The sequence below is a fragment of the Melozone crissalis genome, unplaced genomic scaffold (assembly GCF_028551555.1).
Source record: "Melozone crissalis strain CALT ecotype California unplaced genomic scaffold, PUWL_Pcris_2 ptg000110l_1, whole genome shotgun sequence".
Lineage (NCBI taxonomy): Eukaryota > Metazoa > Chordata > Aves > Passeriformes > Passerellidae > Melozone > Melozone crissalis.
In genome coordinates this window covers 2,910,252-2,937,932 of record NW_026535887.1, presented here as the reverse complement: position 1 = coordinate 2,937,932, position 27,681 = coordinate 2,910,252, and the positions used below count along the sequence as shown (strand labels likewise).

The 27,681-nt window shown below is 42.8% G+C and overlaps 1 protein-coding gene across 2 annotated transcripts in view; it reads left to right on the top strand.

Moving 5' to 3' along the window:
• CHCHD3 (coiled-coil-helix-coiled-coil-helix domain containing 3) overlaps nucleotides 1–26,299 on the top strand; it is a 156,122-nt gene extending 129,823 nt beyond the window's left edge. For both annotated transcript variants that reach the window (XM_054292413.1, XM_054292412.1), the window contains 2 exons: nucleotides 20,472–20,607; nucleotides 25,614–26,299. In XM_054292413.1, the coding sequence (XP_054148388.1) occupies nucleotides 20,472–20,607; nucleotides 25,614–25,640 (163 nt within the window). In that variant the 3' untranslated portion in view covers nucleotides 25,641–26,299. The remainder of the gene's footprint in view (nucleotides 1–20,471; nucleotides 20,608–25,613) is intronic.
• The last annotated feature ends 1,382 nt before the right edge of the window (nucleotides 26,300–27,681 follow it).

Genomic DNA, 27,681 nt, shown 5'->3' with positions numbered 1-27,681 from the left:
TTCCCCCTTTGTTTTGTGGGTTTTTTCCCTTAATTTGGAGGGCTGGGAGCGGGAAATTCGGCAGCTGCAGCGGTGACATTTTATTCCCCCGTGGTGTCTGGAGCCAAGTGACATCTTCATTATTCATTTAAGAAGCAGAGAGGGCAAAGGCAGCCTAAAATAAATGTTTTTATCTTCAGTGGGTTTTGATTTCTGGTGGTGTATTTAGCATTCATAGCTGTGCAGCAGTGCTTTCTCTTAAATATTCCTAAATATTCCTGTCTGCTTTGCTGTCTTATGGAATTGTTTCTTGCTGCTGGGGTTTTTTGGGAAAAAACTTCATTCCCAGCCATCCAGATGGATGGAAACCCCAAATCCTCCTGGGGGATTGGGTGATCAGTTTGGGGTGAGGTTCCCCCAATAATGGAATGAATTCCCCAAAGTTTGGACAGTGACAGTGGTGATCCAGAGGGTGCAACTAGAAGTGTTGGGTGTTTATTCTGAATTTGTGATTCAGAATAAATACAGAAAAAGTACATTTTTGTGGTTAGGTCCTGAGTTTGGGCTCCTCCACTTCTACTGTGTATGTGTGGTGTAAATTTGTGTCAAACTTACACCACACAAATTTTCTCTTCGGTGGGTTTTGATTTCTGGTGGTGTATTTAGCATTCCTAGCTGTGCAGCAGTGCTTTTTCCTAAATATTTCCTAAATATTTCCTAAATATTCCTCTCCTGCACTGCCACTCTGGTGGACAACATGGTATTGCTTTTTGCTGCTGGAGTTTTGTGGGAAAAACTTCATTCCCAGCCATCCAGAGTGATGGAAACCCCAAATCCTCCTGGGGGATTGGGTGATCAGTTTGGGGTGAGGTTCCCCCCAATAATGGAATGAATTCCCCAAAGTTTGCCTGGACAGTGACCGTGGTGATCCCAAGGATGGAACTGGAAGTGTTGGGTGTTTATTCTGAATTTGTGATTCATAATAAATACAGAAAAAATACCTTTTTGTGGTTAAGTCCCGAGTTTGGGCTCCTCCACTTCTACTGTGTATGTGTGGTGTAAATTTGTGTCAAACTACTTGAGAATGTTTCTTCAAAAACTCTGATTGTGCAGTTGCAAATAGGTCCTCCACAATTAATCTCAGAATCTCTGAGCCCCTCTAAAGGGGCTTTAATCCTTTATTATGAATCTTTTGGACATGACTGTCTCCATCAATTCCCATAGAAGGAGTGGGAATAAATGACAAATAACCAATAAATGACAAATCACCAATCACCAATAATAAATGACAAATCACCAATAAGGTATATAATATCTTCCTTTAATTAGGATTTCTCTATCACAAAGCCCAGGTCATTAATGTTTACTGAAAATAAAATTTAAGGCATTATTATGATCAGAAATTCATAATAATGGGTGCTTTGACTGGGAAGGACCTTAAGGATCATCCAGTTCCACCCCTGCCATGGACACCCCCCCATGAAGTTCTGTTTGATGCTCAGCTGTGAATATTTGAAATATTCCCAATATTTCCTGGGTGTTCTGAGTGATGCTGTTGTGAGCTGTGAAGCTGAGAAGGAGCACAATGAAACCACAGTAAATTAATAACAGCAACACTTGGATATTCAGATATAATTGTGTCACAAAGCAGTGGTGCCAATTCTCTGGACACTGAGGGAAAAAAAGCAGGATGGAGAGAAAATCAGCTTTTTATTGATGACTTTGGAGCGAGTCCAGGGAAGTGTGGCTTTATTTTCTGTCCTCGTTACCCTTCTGATGCTGGGGCACATATGGTGACTTTTGAAGGGCTCTTGCACTGCCTGTAAATTAAAAATATTGATAGTTTCTTAATGCAAATATCTTTAGTCACCATGATGGTGCATTCACATAACTCTGTAACACAGAAATCTGTGGTGCAGAGAGCCAGGCAAAGAATTTGTGCTCTATTTCTCCTTGTGCAGAGCCAGACTTGCAGTTTAACATCATTGATTCCCAAAATGGTTTGGGTCGAAGGGACCTCAAAGCCCATCCCATCCCACCCCCTGCATGGGCAGGGACACCTTCCTTGGACCAAATTGCTCCAGCCTGGCCCTGAATTAAAATCAGCTACTTTTAAACCTAAAGTTAAAACAACAAATTACCAGTTATTTATGAAATCCCACCTACTGTTTTGTCAATAACAGAAAATAGGAAGCTACAAAAAAATCCTGCAGGCTTTGTGCCTTTAGTTCAGCTTTTTTTTTGCTTAGCCAAGGGCAGTGAGCTGTGCACAGAAACCTCCTGAATTAATGTTTTCTTTTACAAATACAGCAAATACAAGTCGTGCTTTGTCAGGAGAGAGAATCACTGCAGGGTTGTTGGCCTTGGTGATGCTGTTGCTGGTGGTATCCGTGATTTTTTTGTCACATGGACGATGGTCCCAGGTTCCTCCTGACATCCCCTAGAGAGTGCTGAGGTGTTACTCGGTCTGGGGTCTTCAAAGGGACACGAGCAGTTGTTGGTTGCTATAAAGTTGTTTATTGCATGGATATATCAGTCTCAAAGGCAAAGAGTTCAAGGTGTTAAAGTCCCTGCTAAAGCTTTCTGGCATTTTTTTGAGAGTCCCAAGCTGGAGCAGCAGCTGCAGGGACCACAGCTCCTTTTTCTTCTTTTTTTCTTTTTGTTCTTCTTCTTTCCTTCTCTTCTTGTTGTTGTGGTTGTTGTTTCTTGCCCCCCGTTTCAGGGCATTTTATTGATAAAACATCCAATCAGCAAAAAACATGATTCTAAAACATTCTTTCTAAACCAATGTGAACTTGATTCTAATGTGGGAAAGTAGTACAAAAGTAGTGCCAGTTCTTACCCAAAAACTACACAAATGATATTATCTAATAATCTATATATGTATATCTATATCTCTATATCTCTATATATCTATATATCTATATATCTATATATCTATATCTATATATCTATATCAATATATGTATATCTATATATCTATATCAATATATCTATGTATCTATATATCTATGTATCTATATATCTATATCTATATCTATATATCTATATATATCTATATCTATATATCTATATCTATAATATTATCTATATAATATTATCTATATCTATAATATTATCTGTTTTCTTCCTTACAATTTACAGGTATGAGTTTATCTATCTACCTGAATAGTTCTATCTATTTACACATGTAATTTTATCTGTTTCAATGACTAATTATACCTATTAGAGTGGCAAGGTTCTGTTTTTGTTATGTTTGGAGCTAAGTTACTGAAGTTTTAAACTAGGCTTTAGGGCCTTTACTAGCTAGCACAGTTTCTTAAGGCTTAAAATATATTCCTGCTAACTTAAAACTATAACTTACACTTACTTAAAACTTAAACCTGCACTTCTACTTCATATCTGTGTGGCTTAATATATCTTAAATTTCTCTAAAGGCTTGAATTCAAGCCCTGCATTCATGTCTCTCTCTGAGGAACTCAGAGAGGCTGCACTCCAGCCAGAGAGGTGTGAGCTGTTTGTAAGTGATGCTGGGAATTAAAGAATTAAATACCTCAGCTCAGCTCAGCCCCTCAGCCTTTCTTAGCAACAGAGGTACCCAAAGGTCTCATTCCTCTTTCTGCTCTTGCACCTCTTCACACACAGCTGTGCTGCCGCCTGGAGAGGTTTCTGAAGTGCTTCAAGCAGAGGGCTGTGATCTCAAACACATTTCACTGCACAAGCCAGGTGTGGGTGCAGTTTTCCAGCATGGAAGTGCTGCTGTCACCCCTGTTAGCTTGAAACCAGCCCAGGTTCTGAGTGCACAGAGCTGCTGCAGCTGGGAAGAGACTTCTATAAACCTTTCCAGCCTCTTGTTTACCCTGCACGTCCCAAACCCCGTTCCTTTTGAATAAACTCTTTTCTTTGCTCAGTTCTTTCACTCAGGGCTTGGATTCACCTGAGGGCTGCAGGAGCAGAGCTCACTCAAGAAATCTCTTGGACTTTCTGCTGCTTTGTACAAGAGATTGTGCTTTGATCCTTAAAAATCACCCAGTTCCAGTTTAAAGAGGGGATTTTGGTGGGCTGGGGGCTACAGGTGCAGAGCTCACTCAAGAATTCTCTTGGACTTTCTTTTGTACAAGAGATTGTGTTTTGACCCTTAAAAATCACCCAGTTTGAGTTTAAAGAGGGAATTTTGGTGGGCTGGGGGCTACAGGTGCAGAGCTCACTCAAGAAATCTCTTGGACTTTCTGCTGCTTTGTACAAGAGATTGTGCTTTGACCCTTAAAAGTCACCCAGTTCCAGTTTAAAGAAGGATTTTGGTGGGCTGAAGGCTACAGGAGGAGAGCTGAGGGCTACAGGAGCAGAGCTCACTCAAGAAATCTCTTGGACTTTCTGCTGCTTTGTACAAGAAATTGTGCTTTAATCCAAGGGCCTTAAAAATCACCCAGTTCCAGTTTAGAGAGGGGATTTTGGTGGGCAGCAGCTCCCCTGTCTCAGTTGCTCTGCACCTCTAAACAAATCAGAGAATCCTTTGGCCATTCTCCAGTGATCCTTTGGAATCTCAGAGTTCCCTAAAGGCCCTTTGCAGTTTGTTTACCTGTGATTGTCACTTCAGCCATGACAATTTTGGGTTTCCCTGCAGCCACTCAGGTGTTTAACTTTGTTTCTTTGATCAGTGCAGTCCATTAGGAGCAAGGGCTGGATAAAACATGAATTGTGCATTTGGATGCAGATCCCTTCAGAGCAAAGGGGAACCTGGTGAAATATTTGTGTGTTTGTCTTTCACAGAGAATCTGGGCACGGGGATGTGTTTTCATCACATCTCTGAGCTCTGATGTGGAATTTAAACGTGCTTGTTTGGTCAGGAGGCAGGATTGAAGCTCTGGTGGTGTTTTTGAGAGTTACATTAAGTTTTAAAATCCATTATTCAAAATTTAGCACCTTAATAAAGAGGGCAAGTCAGTTCTTTCCATCTTTGGCATAATCTTTTTTTTTTCCCCTTTTAGAAATCATGGATACATTCATTAAATCTCCCCTCAGGCTATCCCCAGCTTTTCCCACAGTGAGATCCTTTACTCTCTGTAATGGAGAAAGCAATCTTAAAATTAATGTTTCTAAAGCACCAGTCAGGAGTAGGAATTTTTATTAAATTTTATATGAATTAATATGTAAAATAAAAGATTTTTTGGGAGGGAGCACAGGTAGCACAGGATAATTATTGTAGGATATTGTTGTGGGGAGATAACTGAGTAGGATGGAATGGGATAACTGTGTAGGATATTGTGGGATAACTCTGTGAGAAAGCAATCTTAAAATTAGGAAACCAAAATTAAAATTACTGTCTGTAAGACACCAAGTCAGGAACAGGATTTTTAAAAAATTTTCTATAAATTAATAGAATTGTTTTAAATTAACTGTGTAGGATGGAGTGGGATAACTCATATAGGATATGGTGAGATAACTCTGTGAGAAAGCAATCTAAAAATTAAGAAAGCAATCTTAAAATTAATGTTTGTAAAGCACCAAGTCAGGAGTAGGAATTTTTTTTAAATTTTCTATGAATTAATATGTAAAATAGAAGATTTTTTGGGAGGGGGGACAGGTAGAACAGGATAATTGTAGGATATTGTTGTGGGGGCATAACTGAGTAGGATGGACTGGGATAAGTGAGTAGGATATTGTGGGATAACTCTGTGAGAAAGCAATCTTAATATTAATGTTTGTAAAGCACCCAGTCAGGAGTAGGAATTTTTTTAAATTTTCTGTGAATTAATAGAATTGTTTTAAATTAACTGTGTAGGATGGAGTGGGATAACTGTGAGAAAGCAATCTAAAAATGAAGAAAGCAATCTTCAAATGGAGAAAGCAATCTTAAAATTAATGTTTGTAAAGCACCAAGTCAGGAGTAGGATTTTTTTTTTTTAAATTTTCTATGAATTAATAGAATTATTTTAAATTAACTGTGTAGGATGGAGCTGGATAATTGAGAAGGATGGAATGGGATAACTGTGTAGGATATTGTGGGATAACTCTGAGGGAAGATTTGCCTGTGGAAGGGGAGTTGGAACTGGATGATCTTTAAAGTCTTTTCCAAGCTGAACCACTCTGTGATTTTATGATCTGCAGGTCCTTTCCCTATTTAGAAGGTTCTTTTCCTGTTCAGGGTGGATGTGTTGGAAAGAGAAATGTGTTCAGCCACTGCTGGTTTTCTCCATTTTCTGCATTTTCTGCATCTCCATTTTCAAGCGTTTTCTGCTTACAGAGAAACACAAAGTCATTTTCAAGAAATCATTTTAACTTCCCTGTGAAAGAATCAAGTGAAACTCTGCCCTCACACCTTGGTGGCCTCCTGGAATTGGTTCTGATTCTCCTTTGGGGATTTATTTATAAAAGTTTATTTATTTACAAATGAATAAATTATTTTGGAATATAATTTATACTGGGAATTGTACTGGGAATCAGTGCTGGGGGAGTTCCTGGATGCCCCCATTGGGACCATCCATCCCTGCTGTGGCTGCAGGTTTGGGAGCTGCTCCTGAGCAATGAGCAGCTCCTCCTGGTGTGTTTGGCATTCCAGGGCACATCTGGCTGCCTCCTCCCTCCCCAGGTTTATTCCAAACAAGGAATAAAGCCTCTTGATTTAATACTTTATCCTTTGTTGGGATTTCCTCTGAACACCAGTCACAGATTTCCCAATTACAGCATTAAAGCTGGGAGGTTAAACCCCACAGCAGCTCCTTTTTATTATTAATTTGTTCTGTATTTCCTAATCTTTTGTGGCTGAGATTTGCAAATACCTTTTCTAAGGATGTTTTTAATGAGGCCAAGCCATCTGTAGGATCAAATCCTACAAATCTCACTTGGGAGCCTCCAGCACACACTTGCCTTTGGGGAAGGGAGAATATTTCCCAGAGCTGCTGGTGGGAATTTTTAAGGAGAATTCACCTGTTCCTGGGTACAGGGTGAAGAATGAATTACAGATTATCTCTGTTACCACATGACATGTGGTTCCTCTCTTTTATTTTAATCTCCTTTCCAGTAGTGTTGGAAAATCAGGGAGAAAAAATACACCACAGCCATTCTGCTTGGAGTGCACCTGAGGGAAATCACAGCTTAAAGCAAAGTGGGCAGTAAATATTTGGGGAAATAATCTCAAATCATGGGGGTGGCTGTAAAAGGCTGTCAGACTCAGAAAATAAGGTTTGTAAAATGAGTATTCAGGTTTCTTTAAAGTGGTTAAATCATAGGATCACAGGATGGTTTGGGTGGGAAGGGTCCTTAAAGGACATCCTGTGTGTCATGGATGCCATGGCAGGGACACCTCCCACCGTCCCAGGCTGCTCCAGCCCCAGTGTCCAACCTTGGGCACTGCAGGGATCAGGGGCAGCCCCAGCTGCTCTGGGAATCCCTTCCCAAAATCCCACCCCAGGCTCCCTCTCCAGGGAATTCCCTCCATTCCCAGCTCTCCCAGCCTGCCATTGGATCCATCCCCACCCCGACTCCTCTCCAGGAAGGAATTTTGGGATCTGGGGGCTTCACTGGCAATCTCAGCACTCCAGGAAGGGTCTCCCTTCCCTTTGCCATCCCCAGCTTCCATAAAAACCCCTCGGGATGGATTCTGAGTGTCCCAAACCCCAGAATGGTTTGGGTGGGAAGGGCCCTTCAAGCCCATCCCATTCCAGTCCCACCATCCCAGGCTGCTCCAGCCTGGCCTTGGGCACTGCAGGGATCAGGGGCAGCCCCAGCTGCTCTGGCAATGCCAGCCCAGGCAGGAATTGCTCATTGCCAAGATGCCACCCATGGCTGCCCTCTGGCAGTGGGAGCCATTCCCTGGGTGCTGTCCCTGCAGGCCTTGTCCCCAGTCCCTCTGCAGCGTTCCTGGCTGGCCCTGGAAAATAAAAATTAATGCAGATCAGTTCCCCTTCTCCTCCTTCAGAGGGGATGGGTGCCACAGCAATAAGTTTATTAATTCTGTCAGATTTTCAGTTCACTACCTGAATATAAAAGCCCTCAGTCCCACAGATCTGCGCTAAAAGAAATCCCTGAAATCCTGATAATTTCCCCTTCCAATTGCAGTCCCTTAAACACAACCCACGTTTTCCTGGGGTCTCTATTTTGTGCATTGTAGCACAATACACATTTTTCAAGCTGGAAGGGGAATAATTTCATCCTGCATGGAAAGAAATGAGCAAAGCAGTTATTCCTTTCAAACTTCCCTTGCCACTTAGCGTGGCTCCCACTTCCAAGGCATTTAGGAGCTCCATTAAGCCCCTGGGTTTGCTCCTGTGCATGCATTAGGAGCAGAGCTGGGGTAATATGGAACAGATTTGCTGTATCATGGACACATTTATGAAGATTGATAACAGCCAGGGCTCGGTGTTAACTTTTATTTTCAAACAGGCTGCAGGAGAAACTGCCTGGTATTGCTTGGAGGCTTTGATTTATGAAAAGGTTTGCTGCCTGAAAAAGACATCCCATAAAGCAGCTCTGCTGGCAGGAGCATTATGAAGTAGGGTTGTGAGTAGAGCAAACAATAACTAACTGTAATTATGTTCATTATTGTCTCTATGATCTCCCTGTACCTTTTAGGGGGGGGTTTTGCACTTATTCCCTCCTCAGCTTTTAAGTGGACTCACCTTTCCCACTGAGTGGGATGAAGGTGAGAAAATCCTGCTGGTTTCTAGTGGCAGCACCCCCAGAGAAGCTTTTTTTTTTGTTTGTATGGAATGAAAGAGGTCACTGAAATTATACCTGCTTGCACAAATGATGCCAGGAGGAGGAGGAGGAGGAAAGGTCTGTGGTGAAAATGTTGTTTCTCTTACAATTCCCATCACTGATTCATTTTCCCCTAAATTATGACTGTTCTCTGAGGGTTATTTCACGCTGTTGCATTTAAGCCCCTTCAAAACAAACCCAAAAATCCCAACATGATGGCAAAGATCACCAGATTTCAGAACTATTTTCCTTCTCTCAAACCATCCTCTGTGACAAGATGAGCCTCAGGAGCAGCAAGATGAATTCTTCACTCAGCAGCAATTAGCAGAAAACTTTAGTGAGGAACAAATTGAAATCAAGGGGCACGACCTAACTGGGAGAAATGTGAGTGGTTAATCTAAAGTTTGTCAAACTTGAGCTGCTTTAACTTAAAAGCATCCCTTCACCAAACCACCTGAAGACCTTGCAAAAAGAAATCAGAGCTTGAAAATTGTGCTGAGGTTATAAAACACAAGGATGACTTTCTTGGAGCAGAGTGAGTTCTGTTAAATAAGGCAGTGTCTAATTAATGCTGCCAGCACAGGGAGGGGGTGAGGAGAGACCTTGGAAAGGTTTTTGTGAGCTGGCACTGAGGTTTCCATCAGGATCTTCTGCCTCAGACTGTTCCTCTGCTGCCCTCACAGATCCAGGGAATGGTTTGGGTTGGAAGGAACATTCCAGACCATCCAGTGCCATGGCAGGGACACCTCCCACTATCCCAGGCTGCTCCAGCCGCAGTGTCCAACCCGGCCTGGGACATTCCAGGGGCAGCCCCAGCTGCTCTGAGAGGGGCTGGAACACAAATCAGGAACCCCTGAGGGAGCTGGGGGTGCTCAGCCTGCAGGAAAGGAGGCTCAGGGTGCCCCCAGCACTCTCACAGCTCCTGGAAGGTGCTGTGGAATGTGCAGGCAACCCTGCAAGGGAAGAGATGACAATCTGACTCCATGTTTCAGAAGGCTGATTTGTTATTTTATGATATATATTATATTTAAAGAAAATGGTATATTAACACTATACTAAAGAAAGAGAAAAGAGACATCAGAAAGCTAGAAAGGAATGAATAATAAAATCTTGTGACTGACCGGGTTCCGGACACAGCTGGACTGGGATTGGTCATTAATTAAAAACAATTCACATCCTGGAAAAACAATTCTCCAAATCACATTCCAAAGGAGCAAAACATGGAGAAGCTGAAGCTTCTCAGGAGAAAAGATCCTAACAAAAGGATTTTTCCTAAAATATGTCAGTGACAAGGTGCCTGTGCCCAGCTGCCCTTGGGCTCTGTCCCCAGCGGCACTGACACACCCAGAATGCCCTCAGCCACAAAGGATGTTGAGGGCATTCTGTTTTCATGTTTCTGTAACACATGATATATTTTTTATTAAATTATTATTATCATTATTATTAAAAGTTACATTTATTAATTTTATTAATAAAATAATAATATTACTAACATTATTATTAAAAAATAAAGATTAACTATAAGCTATCATACCTTAAATAAAATAACTCCACCTTTAAACACTATTACCAAACAGTACTAATTTATTTTTATTATTAAAAATAATTTTATTATTACCATTATTATTATTTAAAAAAATAATAATGATAAACTATCATGCCTTAAATAAAATAATTCCACCATTAAATACTACTATACCAAACATTACTATATTGTTTTTATTATTCAAATAAATTTATTATTAAAATTATTATTATTAAAAAATAAAGATTAACTATGAATTATCATACCTTAAATAAAATAGCTCCATCTGGAAACACTTTTATACCAAACATATTGAAACTCCAATACAAGCTAGAATCCAGAACAACAAAATAACATCCCCCAGTTAACATTACCAATACATTTTTCTCCATTCCTTTAACAAAATACAAACCTCACTTTACTTTCACCTAAAAAAACATACAGTACACCTAAAAACAACTACCCCAAAAATAAAAACACAACCCCACCATCTACCATAAACTAATCAAAAAAAAAAAAGTTAAATTCCAAAACAATCACAATAAATACATCAATAACATCATTATGTAGAAAAACACAACAACAAAAGTATTTAAAAAAAGAAAAAATCATCCAAATTTGCTAAGGCTAAGATATATTCTCAGCACCTTCTCAGTGGGATTATTGCTCTTTGTTGGAGTTGATGACAACATCTATAATAAATACATCAATAACATCATTGTGTAGAGAAACACAACAACAAAAGTATTTTAAAAAACGAAAAAATCATCCAGATATCTCAGTCTTAAGATATATTAGAGCAAGGTGCAGTTGCCCCTGGTTCTCAGCACTCTCTCAGTGGGATTTTTGCTCTTTGTAGGAGTTGATGACATTTGATTGTTGAATTATTTGATTGATGAATTTGTTGTTACAGCGCAGCTGATTCTGTTTTATGAAAAGAGTGGCTCAGCCTCATCCCAACCCAAGATTTGTAGAACCACACATGGCCTTTGTGGCTTAGCAGAGTGAATCCAAGCCTGTTTTCCTAAATAACTTCATGGCCAAATGAAAAATTGGCATTTATTTTGCTTTCTCTTAAGATTACAACCTTCAGTTTCCTCAAGTAATTGTCACCCGAAGTGTTTAACTGGTGATTGCTTTTTCTGGACACTGCTTCTGCCCATAATATCTTTGATTTTTGTGGTCACTTAACAGAGGTCTGGGGCCTTTTATAGCTGAAGAGAATAGTTAAATATATATCGCTCTGGAGAGTAATATTTGGATAATAATGTGCCACGAGTTAGTGTCTTGTGGTTCTTTTTGTTGAGTGCTGTAGTTGACCTTTGCTAGAGAGGAAAACAGTGCCTGCTTGTTAGAACATATTATTTAGCACCTTTAGAAAGGCAAAACTGGTTGGTTTGGGGTGGTTTTTTTTCAGTGTGAGGCTCAGTGAAGATTTTATCACCAGGGTTTGGGGATGATGGTGTGATGTGAGGCCTTTACAGAGCCTGCAGTGAGTTGTAGCTCTTAGGAAATAAGTGGCACTAATAAATCCACAATGTGCTTTGCTGTCCTGCATTTGGTTTATGCTGCTCATTTGGACCTGTCTGGATTTTTTTTGGTGTGTCTGTGTGCTTTACACACACAATGATGTAAAGTTACAGTGGAAAATTTAATGCAGGGACAGGAATAACACTAAAATAGATCATATAAGTGGATGAAACTTTGTCTTTTTTGCCACCTTCATATAGAAGCAGGTTTCAAACTGTTGTAGAATTATTTTTTTCTTTGAAAATTAGAAATACCAAGGTTTCATCTCTCCAAGTAATTCTAGAACTGGCATCAGCCACTTCTATGAAAAATATCAGCAAAACATCAATTCAGTCTCCCAGAGCCTGGATCTGCCTTTCCACGAGCTGGAGCTGGAGCTGAGGAGAGCTTTGATTCCTTTGCTTTCTAAACCTTCAGAAACCTCCTCCAAATTCCATTTTAGGAGTAAATAGTAAGGAACTCGAGCACATGGTGTTGTTTGCAGTGATGATCCTTGACTTGTGTTCTCCTGATCAGCCAAGTGGAATCCTGCCAGTCTTTATTAAATAATTCTTTTTCGGGTGAGTAAGGCTGAGCCCAAGTGATACCACATGCAAGCTCTAAAAATAGTTTGAGATCTGGGTTGACATGATGAGGTTTGGATGCAAATGTTGGATTGCTGATCATGAAATTTGAGGGCTTGGCTCCATCCACGCTGAGCTGATGGGACTCTGGAGCTGGGAAGAGTTTGGATTTTGTCCTCAGCAGTGGTGGGACAGGCTTGGCTACATCTGGGATCGTTCTTTGGCTCTGAACTTCTCAAAAATTAAGAGCTGGGTTTGATCTGTGCAAGGCCAAGAAGTATTTCTCTATATATTTCTATATATAACATTTAGGTACTACAAAATATTCCAGAGAGTTAAAACTGCTCCTCCTCAAGTTCCTTCTAATTAAAGCCTGCAGTTGCTAAATTCTCTTTCCTACTTTGTAGCAGCATCCATGCCCCTGTTAGAAGGAATTTGTATCATTGCCATGCATGTGATTGTTTATTTTAGTATCCTGCTATTCACTAAAAACTGTCCCTTAAGCTAAAAAGAAAAGTGCATCCTAAATTTGGGTAATTCCAACACTCTGCTCCCTTTGCAGCTGCAGGAACCAGCTGTGGGAGAGGTACATTTGTGCATTAATGGTGGTGTGCTTTGGATTTGAAGAGGGTTTTTCTTCTGTTGAGGGTTTTTCTTCTATTTTTGGAGAGGAGGGGAATTTTATAAACAAATAGTGGTTTGGGATCATGCAAATCGGTTCATATCAGTTTAAATCAAAGTATTCAAACTCATTTTGTCTCTCAGGGTGGATGGGAATCCTGTCTTTATTTGTTAGCTTGCTTCTTGAGGTATTTGGAATTTAGGCAACCACAGCAGGTCAGATCAGAGGCTCCTGAGCTGGGAGTGGGATTTTAGGGAATGCTGTCAAAATGAGGGAAGTGTTCAGTGATACCATTTTGCCTTCAAACAAGTGGTGCTGTGGGGCTTTCCTGAGGCACATCTTGCTTGTAATCTCTTGCTGGGCACCTCACACCTTCCTGCAGAATTATTTTTGAACTTAACCGTGCTTTTGATAACCCCACTATGCTCTGACAGTGAGTCCCAGCTTTTCATCAGCTGTTCTTTGTGGAAGGTTTGGATTGTTGAGTCCCAGCTTTTCATCAGCTGTTCTTTGGGAAAGGTTTGGATTATTTTTTTGCATTGTAAACCCACTGCTGGGAAACCTGTCTGGTTGTCTCTGTCTGTAATACATTGATGATTTCATCCTGTAATTCATTGATAATTGAGATCCAGCTCTTGCAGTTGTCCTTCTCTGGGCTGAAGAGATCTGCTCCTCATGTGGTGTCCTGAGGGCCTGAAGGTTATCCTTGACATCCAACAAATTAGAATTCACAACCAGAATATTTTTTCCTGATCATCATTCTGTTGTCTTCCTCTTCAGTCCTTGCCCAAGAAAGGTGTATAAATTTCCATGTGCATATGTGAAATTGCTCAATCCTGGAATGGTTGGGCTTGGTAGGGATCTTGAAGCCCATCCAGTTCCTTTTCCTTTTCCTTTTCCTTTTCCTTTTCCTTTTCCTTTTCCTTTTCCTCTTCCTTTCCCCTTCCCTTTCCCTCCTGTCCTCTCCTTCTTTTTTCCTTTCCTTCCCCCTTTTCCTTCCCCAGTTTCCAAATGTCAGAATGTTTGGAGTGGATCTTTATTTGCTTTTGACAAGGCTGGGTAAGAGATGAAATAAATGAGAGCATGACAAACATTTCCCTGGGATTTTGGGGTGCAGGGGTTTTTGGAGAAAGGATTTAAAATAACACAAGGAAGATTAACTCTGGACTTGATTATGAGTAGCACAAAAAGTGGAGTAAGCTGCATTCCAACCTTTAAGTCATTTATTTAATATTCCTCTGTGGATTTTACATTCTCAATTGCAGAGCAGTAACCACTGTGGTTCCCTTGCAGCATTTCAGCAGAGATTCATTAGGAAAATTCTTTCTTTGACACCTTTTGGAGGAGTCACACTCGGCACCCAAGTGTAAATAAAAGCAAGAATCAACTCTGCGGTACTTGATCTTTTGCTGGCAGCACTTCCCACGCAGTGATTGTGAGGGCTGTGTGTGGGCACAGCTTGATTAGGGACCAGCATTTGTAGATATTCAGCAATCAGATCTGTGTTTTTCCTTCCCAAGCACTGGGAGAAGAACTGAACCATTTGGTTTGTGCCTCACACGTTCCGTACCCTGCCTTCGAGTCATCACCTACTGCATGTGCAAAAACAAGCTTCAAAAATAGCTTAATAGAAGGAGTAAATTAATGGAAAAACTAAAAATAATGGTGCAGCAATGAGGGCCTTCATTACCATGTGCCCTTTTGTCATTTTTTTTTCCCTGGGTCCTGTTTTACAATTATTTTCTGTGCTACAAACTTGTCCTGTGGATTCGCTCGGCAGCGATGCTGCTGGGAGAAGTGGGTTAAACAAAGGAGGATTCTTCTTTTTTTAAGAAGAATCACCTTTTAGGTGAGGTGATGTTAAAAAAAGAAGAATCCTCTCACCAGCACCTTTTTGGGTGGGGATGGAGAGCACAAATGCCTTGCTGCTGTTTCAGAGGTGTCCTCCACATTCAGCTTTGAGCTGCCCTTCCCTCAGGCTCTCCTGAGCTGGGCTCACGTTTCTCTTGCTGCCTCCATATGTAAAATCCCTCCACTGTGGCCTTTTCTGTCCATCTGCTCAGTTAATCCATCTCTGCTCAGGCTACCAACCTTTATTTTAGGGTTTTTTTTTTCCTCCTGGCCAAAAGGAATAGAATCTTGCCCTGACTTGGTACGTGAAAGCAGCACTGCAAATTTTCCTAACCCAAATTCACATCATCCCTTTTCATCCTGCTGCTGCTTTCCTCACCAGTGTTCTCCAGGAAAACCACACATCTTCACTTTCCCTGCCCTGCCTGTCCCATTTCTGCTTCCCTGCTGTTCCCAGTTCCCTACTGACTTCTCTCTGAAGCATCTGTGACTCCACCTTTACCCCCCACTCATCCCCATTTCAATTTCAATCTCATTTCCAAAATTCCCAGAGCAGCTGGGGCTGCCCCTGACCCCTGCAATGCCCAAGGCCAGGCTGGACACTGGGGCTGGAGCAGCCTGGGACAGGGGGAGGTGTCCCTGCCATGGCTGGGGTGGCGCTGGAGGGGCTTTAAGGTCATTTCCAACCCAAACCATTCCATGAAACACCTTTTGCTCTTTCTCAGAAGGAATTTCTGCTGGACACAGACGATGTTAATTGATTAAATTCCCACAGATCCTTCTGAAACCACTCTTCATAAAGCACCTGAAAACAATTCAGCTGTTGCACATTTCATGGGCTGCCCATGGGTGTGGATTGCCTTTTGTTTCACTATTTATTGTTCCTTATCCTTGTGTTTATTCTGAGAACACCGAGAAAAGAAACACTTTCCCTTTTTTTGTTGTTTATTTTGCATTCTGCCAGGCCTGGTCACAGCGTGGCTCCTCTCCTCCATCAGTAGGACTAAATAAACCAGGTCAGAACATCCTCTGCAACACCCCCCTGTGCTGCTGCTCTGGGATCAGTGTAAGGTTCATTTGTAGGGTTTTGTTTTCAAGTGAAGGCTTCCCTGGATTTCCCATGCTGGGAACAGCCCCAGTTTGTGGTTTGGATGTGCTGAGCTGCTCTGGGGAGGAGGCACAGCAAGATTTGATCTCAGAGAGCTGTGGGCTGTGCTGTGCTTGGACACAGAGCACCAGTCTGCTCTGTTTAATTCACTGCTTCAGAAGTAGCCAAGGGTTACACAAATAAAATCAGCTGCCTTTGATAGGTGTCAGCACTTTAATGAGGAATTAGATTAAGCCCTGGGTACTCCTGCCCATCTCATGGCACTATTTTTATCTCACGCTCTCCTTTTTTGTTGCTATTTTTTTTTCCCCCATATTTTTTATGACAATTGCTTGAAGTCCTGATCTGGGGGGGGGGGGGGGGGGGATTATGCCAGATACCTGCACAGCTGGAAACTCATCAGCCATTCAGATTCCTTCAGTGAGAGTGTCAGTTTTAGCACGAAGCTCGCAAAGCTCACCGTGGTGATTTCAAATTTCCTCTTTAGTAGACATTTTGTTTGAATGTCATGAAGGGGCTCCTCTCCCCAAGCCCCCAGGAGCACAATAAGCTATGCTCTTTGAGAGAGCCCAGATGAGTACAAAGTTGCCTTCATTAAATTTTCTTTTCATGCTTTAGCATAGAATATTTCTTTTTAAGACTGTCTCTCTCTCTCTCTCTCTCTCGTTTCCTTTTGTGTTTTCATCCTATTACCTTTATGAGGTTGTGATGCATCAGCTCTCTGGAAAAGGTGGGTGCACAGCTCCCTCAGAGGTTTATTCCAGCACTGAAAGATTATTCTGGCATGGGAGGTGCTTCAGGAGCAGCTGGAGAAGGGAAAGTAGATCAAGGAATTGCAAACTTGATAAAAGCACTCTGTTCCTGACATGCCATGTGGCTGCTGCTCATATTGACTTGTGCTGAGAAAAGCAAAGCTTGGAGATTTTGGGTGTGTTGGTTCTGTTAAGGAGTTCTGGAGATCTGTCAGCATTCCCTGGCATTCCTGCTGCACTCCCATGGTTTGTGGTTTTCCTTCAGTTTAGTTGTGAAATCCCATGGCAATTAATTAATTAAATAAATGAATACTGTGTAGGACACAAACTTGTTTACTTAACGGGCAGATTGTGATAGGACAAGGGGCAAGAGATTGAAACTGGAAGAGGGGGGATTTAGATGGGATATTGGGAAGGAATTCCTGGCTGGGAGGGCAGTGAGGCCTTGGGCTGGAATTGCCAGAGCAGCTGGGGCTGCCCCTGCCCCCTGCAATGGCCAAGGCCAGGCTGGACACTGGGGCTGGAGCAGCCTGGGACAGTGGGAGGTGTCCCTGCCATGGCAGGGGTGGCACTAAAGAGGCTTTCAGGTCCTTTCCAACCCAAACCATTCTGTGATACTCTGGTGACACTTTGCCCACCACATGTCCCAAAATACAGATCTCTCTCAGGACAGGGGATAGTTCAGGACCTCCTGCTCTGAGGATCTCCTGGCCCTGCCTGGGACCAGACCAGGTTGCTTTATCCACTCATGCCTTTATAACTTCCACATTTTCCCAATAGATTCCAGATAATTGCTGAGTTTGCACTATTTACCTTTTCTTAGAGCTTTTCCCTCAGTCAAACCCCACAGACCCTTAAATGCTTCTGTAAAATGACCTTTATTCATGGAACCACTGAATGATTTGTGTTGGAAGGGACCTTAGAGCCCATCCAGATCCACCCCTGCCATGGCAGGGACACCCTCCACTATCCCACGTTGCTCCAAGCCCCAGTGGTCAGTCTGGTCTTGGACATTCCAGGGATCCAGGGGCAGCCACAGCTGCTCTGGATATTTTGGAAATGAGATCAAAATTGAAATGGAGAGGAGTGAGGAGTAAAGGTGGAGTCACAGATGCTTCAGAGAGAATCAGTAGGGAACTGGAAGTAGCAGAAAAGCAGAAATGGGACAGTGGGACACCCTCCAGTATCCCAGGGTGCTCCAAGCCCCATCCAGCCTGTCCTTGGGCACTTCCAGGGATCCAGGAACAACCACAGCTGCTCTGGGAATTCCATCCCAGCCAGGAATTCCTTCCCAATATCCCATTGAAGTATTAATTGATGTAATCATAGAACCTTCAGGAGATTTTCTGTTAGGGAGATATTTCATTCCCCTTTGGAGGAATTTCCTTGCTGTTGTTTCTGACCATCCATCTGTGAGTGAGTCCAGAAATCAATGGGAAACCCTTCAGAGGGGCTCCCATCATGCACAATGGAACCTCCTTTCCCAACAGGAGATCCTGCAGCCCGTGGTTTATGGCCCTCTAATGCCAGGCAGCAATTTCATTTAGTGCTTTCCCAAAAGTGCCAACAGAGCATTAGGGGAGTGGAACAAGCCCAGCTGATCAATACACAGACAGTGCTCACCTTCAGATTAATCCAGGAAATGGACTTGCTTGGCTTGGAGGAAGTGGCTGTGTTCTCACAAGGACAGAGCTGAGAGCGGGTTTACAAAAATCCCCCCTGAATGGGAGGGAGAGAAAAGTGAGAGTGTGAAAACAAATCACTGAGGGGCAGGAGATGATGTGGCTCACAGGGCTCCCATATGGCTGGTAATGTACAGAATCCTTTGGAACATTCAAATAAGGAATTTTGGTCACTGATGGCATGAATCTGGGAAAAAATTACACAATTAAAAAGCTCTTTATTGTGGGTTAGAGAGTTCCCCCATTTAAATGGCTTTATTTACATTGACAGAATTTATGCAGCCATGCTAGAGCAGCCCATTCCTTTCTCTCTTCAGATTAATCCAGGAGATGGACTTGCTTGGCTTGGAGGAAGTGGCTGTGTTCTCACAAGGACAGAGCTGAGAGCGGGTTTACAAAAATCCCCCCTGAATGGGGGGGGAAAAGTGAGAGTGTGAAAACAAACCACTGAGATGATGTGGCTCACAGGGCTCCCATATGGCTGGCAATGTACAGAATCCTTTGGAACATTCAAATAAGGAATTTTGGTCACTGATGGTGTGACTCTGGGAAAAAATTACACAATTCAAAAGCTGTTTATCATGGCTTAAGAGTGGAAAAAACCCCACAATTTAAAAGCTCTTCATCTTGGGTTAGAGAGTTCCCCCTTTGAAATGGCTTTATTTACATTGACAGAATTTATGCAGCCATGCTACAGCAGCCCATCCCTTTCTCTCTTCACCTGTGTATAAGAATTCACTTTAAAATCGCTTGTGAATAAAGGCACAGCAAGGTTTACTGTGGGTATTTCTAGTTAATTCAGCTTCTCTTGTATTGATTTATCAATTCACACCAGGAGTTTGGGCATTTTAATGGAGCTCTGGTTTAGCTGGACCTAAATCATCACTGCTGGGAGATGTCTACAGAGAACATCCCTGCTGTTTCAGTGTTCCCTGTCCCAGTGCAGACCTTGCCATCCTCCCTCCATGTGCAGCAGTTTGTGGTTGCACATTTTGATGCCTGACATGCCTTTGAAGCACGTGCTGATCTCAGCACAGGGGGGATTAAGGGAAAATCCTCCTCCCTAGGAGTCTGCAGAAGTTTGAACTTGGAGATCATAAAGTGTGGAAGCACCTGGGAATGCATTTAAATTCTGGTTTAGATTTCACAGATTCAGATAATGAATGAAAGGAGGAAGGGATGTTTTATATAGGTACATGCTGTAAAATCAAGGTGACTTAACAGTCTCTTTATTTTAGCACCGCGTCTTCAGTGATTGTCAAGAAATCAATTCCCCGGAGGAGCAGCGTTTGTGCTTCGTGTTTCATTCCCCTGATGGAGGAAATCTGCCTTGGCCAATCAGCAAAATGAGAATCAGAATCACAGAGTGGGTTGAGTTGGGAGGGATCTTGAGGATCACCCAGTTCCAACCCCATTTCCATGGGAACACCTTCCACTATCCCAGGGTGTTCCAAGCCCCGTCCAACCCAACCTTGGACACTTCCAGGGATGACTTGAGAAGAGACTGGGCAGAGTTCCAGAATAAAGCAGGGATTGATTCCAAGGATCTCCTCCATGGCTGCACCTTGGGCAGCACCAGAGCCCAGCCAGGGCTGCACCCAAGATGAACCAAAACGGCCCCAAAATGCACGAGCGCTCCCGGGGTCTCTCCCTGGGATCAGTTCTGCTCCATTTGCACCTTGCAGTTCATTGTCCCATCCCAGCTTCAGCCCAGGCAGTCCCACCCTGCTTGTTTTTCTCTCTGCAGCCCACGGGGTTTGTGCTCCTGGGCTGAGATTTGGCTCATTTGTCCTTGGTGCCCAGCTGGAGCAGGAATTGTTTTGTCTCCCTGCTCTGTGCACAGAGCTCACCATCCCATAATGTGAAGCCCAGACCCACACACTAAAGCAGCACAGAATGTGAAAAATATAAAAGCTAAACCTGAGGCATGAGGACCTCACAGGGATGAATTCTTTCCTCTGGAAGTGTCCAAGGCCAGGCTGGACACTGGGGCTTGGAGCAGCCTGGAAGGTGTCCCTGACCAGGGCAGGGGGTGGAACTGGATGTGCTTTAAACTCCCTTCCAACCCAAACAGATTCAATATTAATAAAATAATTCAATATTTTTGTCTTTGCTGAGCTGTTTTTAGAAGGAAACCCTGAAGCTGTTGTCTGTTCCCACAGGAGATACGATTCCCATCCCATCTGTGGGGAGCTGCAGGATAAAATCCTCCAGTGCTACCGGGAACATGCCCAGGAGACCCTGAGCTGCTCTGCCCTGGCCAGCCAGTACCTGAACTGTGTCAATCATGCCAAACAGGTGAGCTGGGCCTGTTCTCACTGAAAAAATGATGGAATGATGAGCAGAGGGGTTTCTAATTAGTCCTTCCTCCGTGCCTGAGCATTTCCCAGTGTGTGCGTTCCCAGAGCTCTGTGGAGACCACTCAGAGTTGATTTAAATGCTCAGGTTTCCTTCTCTTCCCCTGGGAAGATGTTGTTTAGTGTAGCAGCTCTTGCTGTTGGCAGATGTTTCCTGTTATCTACAGTTTTAGCAGTAAAACAAGGGGATTAAAATACCTGGTTGTCTTTGCCATAAATATGAGAAAGTCATGGATGTCTCAAACTACATTGTTGACCACTTGGAATTCTTGACTTCTTCTGTCATGTGTTATGCAAGGCTCTAAAATTGCCTTTTACCTGCTCTTAGCCTCCTCTCTTCCAGTTTTGTAGGGTATGGATGCCACTGCCAATTAAAATCTTTATGCTTTATTAGTGCAGCATGAAGGAAAATGACAGTAATATGTAAATCATTAAATTAAAAGAAGCTGTAATTTCTCAGTTTTACTCTTTTTCATCAGCTTGCGTCTTTCAAAGGCAGAAATGCATATATTGACCTCAATTGTGTTCTTAAACAAAGCAGGAAATGTGCTCACAGCCCACATGCAGGATGTGTAAAAAGTGCTTAAATCAGTCTGTTGATCTTTATTTCTGCCCAAATCTGTGAGTTAATATTTGAGCACGTGAGCACACCCATCTCTATGTGATAGCAGAGACCTGGTGAGTACAACTGGTGTTTGATCATGGTAATCACCTTCCCTGGGCTTAACTCTGCCTGGGCACAAAATCCCTGAGATTTGCCTCTGATCCTTCTCCGTGACCTTTTGCTTTCAAATGCTGCAGCCTCGAGCTGGTATTCCCAAAGATCTGCTGGAATTAGCACTGCTCCTTGTTCCTCAGTCACTGAGAGCTCCCTGTCCCTTCAGATTCACTTATTTTAATAAATCCTTTATTGGGATTTGTTGTGCCATCTCTGGAAGTGCCCAAGGCCAGCTTGGAGCAGCCTGGGATGGTGGGAGGTGTCCCTGCCATGGCTGGGGTGGCACTGGATGGGATTTAAGGTCCCTTCCAACCCAAACCCTTCTGGGCATTCCATGATTTCTCCTCCTGCCCATTTTGGAATGCACCAACATGAGAACCACAGAATCATTAAGATTCTTTAGCCCATCCAGTCCAGCACAGCCAAAGCCACCACTGACCCTGTCCCCAAGTGCCACAACCACATGGCTTGGAAATCCCCCCAGCAATGGGGACTCCAGCCCTGCCCTGGCTGGACAAGCCTTTGAGTGAGGAAATCTTGCACAATATCCAACCTCAACCTCCCCAAGGCTGTTTCCTCTTGTTCTGTCACTTGTAGCCCTGTTTTGGTTTGTTCTCTAATGGATTTCCCCATGGCCCTGCAGCATCTGCAGCACTAATTTACTGCATGTATAATTTTTTTTATTACTTTTTAAAGCAACCAGAAAAAAAAATGGATTAATTACTCAGACATGTTTAAGCTCTAAGTCGAGTTTGTATCTGATAGGAATTTCTTCAGAAGACTCTGATGGGGATGAATTAATTCATGTTCAGAAGGTGCAGGAAAAGCAAATTGCATAAATATGAGCATTAGGTTTTTGAACCCTTTTAAACACCTTTTTTTTTTGTTGAAGATCTTCATCCAAGCCTGTCAAGTAGTTAAAAGTGTTTCCTAAATGTTTCTTATTCTGTTTCACACATGCTTCAAGATGAGAATTCAGAGAGGCTTCTCTCATGATAACAGAGAAGGAGAAGCCTTTTATGATGGAAATATTTGCAAGCAGGAGCAATTGTTTTTCATAATGAACTCCAGCCCATCCTCCACGTGCTGCAGCTGTAATTGTAATTATTTTTACTCACTGTTTGCCCACATGTCCAGACAGTTCCTTTGAAATAATTCCTAAACGCTGCTCTAAAATCACTTCAAAATTACCTTCTCTGTGTGCCTGGTTGGGAGCCAGAGGAGGGGGATAAATGGCAGATTCAGAAATGAAAAAGTTAACTGACACTGGCTACAAGAAACAAAGGGAAGAAGAAAATTTGCTAGAGGGAATAGAGCAAGATATTGAAAAGCAAATAAGTGAACTAATCCGATTTCCTGGCGGTGAGTCTGGGCACTTGTGCTCGGGCTGAGCACACTCTGTGCTTTTCATAAATTGAATTTATTGACTCCTCTTTCTTCCCTATCTTGCTTATAATTATCTCCCCCTCTCTTCTGTGTGCTCCTTATTTCTCATGCTGTCTGTAATCTCATGTCTCTATCTGTCCTTTTCTCCCCTCTTTAGAAAAGCCCAGAGAGTTGTTAATTCACAGGGGTTTGACACATTGGTGTATCTTCCCTTGAAATCTCTTCCCAAAGTCATGAGAAGCTGGGGAGATAAATTAAACTCTGTTATTAATGTTTGCATGTTATTGTAATGATAATGTCAGTAATGGAGAGGAAAACTTAACCTAATGGAGCCATTAAGGGGAAGATATTTGGATTGTGTCTGGCATTTATTTATGCTGAAGTGACTCCAGCCAGACCATCCATGGCTTTTTAATCCTTTTTTTTATGGACTTTAACTGTTAAAATACACATTTGGAGGGTGTTTTTCTCAATTTTCTCCCCTCCTGGGTTACAAGAAGTTCTGATTCTTACATAAAAACACAACTAGTCCAGGTTTAACAAATCTGTGCAATAATTTCCTGCTAAACCATTGAATTCCAGAAGGATTCAGGCCTCTGCAGGCAGGTGAGGTTTAAGAGTACTTAAAATAACAATAATACTAGCAGCTGCTGGTGCCTGGCAGCCTGGCTACAAAATGTTATCCTTTAGCCTTGGATAAAGTGTAAATAAATAGTGTAACCACTATTTTCATTTGTTGGATCAAGTGGGTCCTTAATTATGCATCCTAAATAGAATAAAACAGGATTTTTGCCTAATTTTCCTGTATTTTCATTTGATCCCAATTTCTAGTCTAAGAGAAAAATAGATGGAATTTGTGTATCTGGAAACAGTGAATTGAAATGCAACAAAAAGATCTCATCATTTAGCACTGCCCTCATTGAAGGAAGTTTATTATGGACAAGCTTCCCTCCATGGGGTTATGTAAAAAAAAAATTAAATTAAATGCATTAATTTTAAAAGGCAAGGAAAAAATGCGTTCATTTAAAAAAGGACCAGCTTCCCTGCATGGGGTTAGGTTTAAGAGAAAAAAACGAAATATTTTAAATGCATTCATTTAAAAAGACAAGAAAAAACACTAAAAACCCCCAAAATGTAGATAAAACCAAAGCAAAGCTTGGAACACACCTGTTTTTCTGAAGGTGAAATTTTGTGGGCAGAAATCTGGATATGATGAACAAATATCTGCATTTTCTTTCCTTAGGACACTAAACAAAAGTAGCCCAATTTTTCTCAGATCCCTTGGGGATTTCCTCTGTTAACCTGTGCAGTGTTAAATCAACATAAAGTTAATATTCAGCTCAGAGATGGCTTGGAGTGAGGCTGTAATTCCTGTGCAAAAAGGAATTTTCCAGCTAGAGCTTTCCAGAAATCTCCATGGGGGTGCCATGGATTGGAGGTTTTTGGTAACAGATGAAATTTCTCCAGATTTTTGTTTGTAAATGCACCCAAGGAGCACAAAACTGGCTCCTTTTATTCCTCCAGCCTCTTCTTCTCCTCTGTGGATGCTGGAGGATTTTGTGGGCACAGGAACAGGCACCACCTGATTGTGTGGATGCCTTGGAGAATTTCACAGTCAGAATTGTTAAGGCTGGAAAATCCCTCCAGGATCGTGGAATCCAGGCATTCCCAGCACTGCCAAGGCCACCACTGACCATGTCCCCAAGTGCCACATCCACATTTTAAATGGCTTTAAATCCCTCAAGAAAAGGGGACTCCAGCCCCTGGGCAGCTGGGCCAGGCTGGACAATCCTTTTGGGAAAGACATTTTTCATAAAATCCAGCTCTTAACCCTTGCAGGAGCTGGGTGGAATATCACAGTTTACCGGGTTATTTAAATAATACCATGAGAATTTGGTTGAAGCCAAACCTGACATGGTTTTCATTCCCTTTATTGTTAATTTTCCCTAATTTCCATGGCTGTGGCAATGCAGTCCAGACCTCCAAGCTGTGCAGTGTTGCTCAGACACCTGAATCAGCTGTTGGGAGGATTTGAAGGTTTAAATTTGGGGTTGTTCCTGATATAAAGCCTCAGAATTATCAAATCCCTTCCTGCCATTTCTTGCAAGGAGAGACTCATAATGAGTCCTTACTCATTTGATGGGTTTTATAGGCAAGAAAAAGGGTTTGGGTTGGAAGAGACCTTAAAGATCATCTCATTCCAACCCCTGCCATGGGCAGGGACACCTCCCACTGTCCCAGGCTGCTCCAAGCCCTGTCCAGCCTGGAACATTTCCAGGGACAGAAAACCTGGTTTAGTGAAAATAATTAAATTATTTTTAAGGTCCTTTCCAAGACAAACCATTCCCTGCTCTGTGGTTCTGTAATGAAGCCCAAGCTGAGTGCAGCATGTTCAGATTGTTGGGGGTTTGATTCTGACTCAGCACCCAGGAAGGAGCCAGGTGAGGGATATACTCAGTGTTGGATGTTCCCAGGATATTTTTATTCAAGAGTTTCATTGCTGGAAACGGGATTTTGCTTATTGTAAGGTGAGGTGTTTTAATTTCCTTTAATAGCCACAGCACTACAGCCATGATAGCACGAGGGGAGGTGAAAATGGATCATTAGTGAGACTCTTCAGGCCTCCAAACCTCTGCCTTGTTGAGTCCTTAACCTGCTTCACTCTGCTTCTGGGATTTGTCTCTGGCATGATGTGTTTATCAACAACGTTTCTTGTTCTGTGTTTTTATTTTAAAAAATTGCAGATCCTAGGGGGGAATTGTAGCCAAACTTCAGAATAATTTGGAGTTACTGAAATATGTGTTTCTCCCTGTCTCTCCCCTCCCCTGTGATCATTTTTGCAGCAGAGAATGCTTGGGAGAGGAGGATAAAGGCATTGTCCGAATCAAGCACAAGACCATCAACTAATTTCAGCAGAAGAGCTTTTTTTTGTTTCCCTCCCCAAGAACGACCCAGCAGCCCATTTTCAGGGCAGCCCAATGAAGAGAAGAAGTGGAAGAGCCATTTGAAGGGCAGCACGCTCAGGGCTCAATCAGCAGGAGCGCTCGGGAAGCCAGGCCTGGATCTCCTTCCATCAGGGCTCGCCCGTCCAGGCCGCATCAAAGCCCACTTATTGCTGATTGAACGAAGAGAAAGAAAAGAGCCTTTCTCTGACCTCAGAGAGGGGAAATATCCTTCAAATGCTGCTGCTTCACTGGAGGATCTCCTCAGAAACATCTCTCTGTCAGAGGCAGGGGTGTAACCCTTGCAGCACCAGAACGCGGCCGTTCCTTGGGAATAACCCCTTGTCCTCTGTCAGAGTTCTCCTCACAGTGTAGAATTGTAAATTGTGCTTTAACTTATTTCCCAAATGGCCTGGCTTGATGAAGTCTCTCTCTCTGCAGGCCTTCTGCTGGAATGATGTTTGTGACCCAACCCTCAGGGTGCTCCATGGCCTTTGTTTCCATGGGATGGTTCTGTTGTGCTCCTCGCTCGTATCAAGTGCTGACGAGAATGCCTCGCTCTGTACCAACAATAAATCTATTTTATGCACAAGATTGATGCTGCAGTCTGTCTCCCTTCCCACTCCTCGGGGGTGGATGGTGTTCCCTCTGCTGTGTCAATCACGCTTTCCCAGCAGATGTTGTTGCTGAAGCTTTTCAAGCACAGACTTTCATGCACAACCAGCCCTGGTGGCAGGAAGGGGGCTTGGATTGAGCTGTTTTCCATCACAGCCACCTAAAAGGATCCCATGTGATGGGAGTGTTGTGATTTATCCAGCAGCACTTCCCTCCTTGGGAAATGCTTGTGAATGGAGCAGCACAAGCTCTTGTTGCTTGAGAGGGTGTGGGTTCCCCATCCCAGGCCAGGGTGGATGGGGATTGGAGTAACCTGGGATAGTGGGAATTGTCCCTGCCATGGCAGGGGGTTGGAATGACAAGGACTTAAGGTCCCTTCCCACCCAAACCATTCTGGGATTCTGTGAAAGGCCAGAAACCCCCTAAAATCTCCAAACTTTGGGCAAGCACCCAGTTTCCTTTAATTATTTTTCTTCAGGTAAAATCTGCCACACTCCTTGTCCCAAGCAATCTTAGAAAGGACTTTTTACACAATAGTGAAAGTAATGATGTCAAATGAGCAGCGAGTCTGGAGCCTTCTGCTGTTTATTTACCTGTTCTCCCTCTCTAATTGGCTGTGTTTGAACCTCATCCTGCTGAACAACTGCGGGTGCACCTGTGGATCTCATTTATTATTCATGCAAAATATTACCAGTGACTTTCCTAATTATCAAGATGCTTTGTGAGCACTGTTTAATTAAGGATTTTTTTTTTAATGCTACTCAGAGAAGCTGGGATTTTTAAATTTTTTTTTTTTTACATGCCAAGCAACTGTAATGTTGGTGGGAGGGGAGGATCCTGGAGTTGAACATCAGGTGCCAGGTAAACTGCTCAGGAGGAACAACAGGGACAGAAGCACCGTGTTTACACGGTGCCTTGCTGTAGTGTTTACAAATCAGCTAACTCACAAATCCTTCTCTCTAATGTTCTCTTTTGTAACGGAGAGCCAAGAAGTTGGCAGAGCCAGCCTTGCCAGACTCAGAATTGGCAGTAAAATACAGCATAGAGGAAAAGCAGACGTTTTTTCAGGCCAGATGATGCTGTAAAATCAGGGGAAGAGCTGTGTCGGGAAGGAAGGTCTCTGCTACTGCCAAATGTTTATTGGTTTCTCATCCTGACAGCCTTGAGCAATGAGAGTCAGCCTTGTCTGCTTTGTTCCAACTGCGTTTGAGGTGTTGTGTTCTTTAAACATCTTCTGTGGCATCAGGGCTGGCATCTGCAGCCTGCCTGGCTTGGGCTTGGGCGAGGCTGGTGGCAGCAGCAGGGGAAGGAGTTTGGAAATGGCCCTGGTGGTGGTGTGGGCTTCAGAACTGTC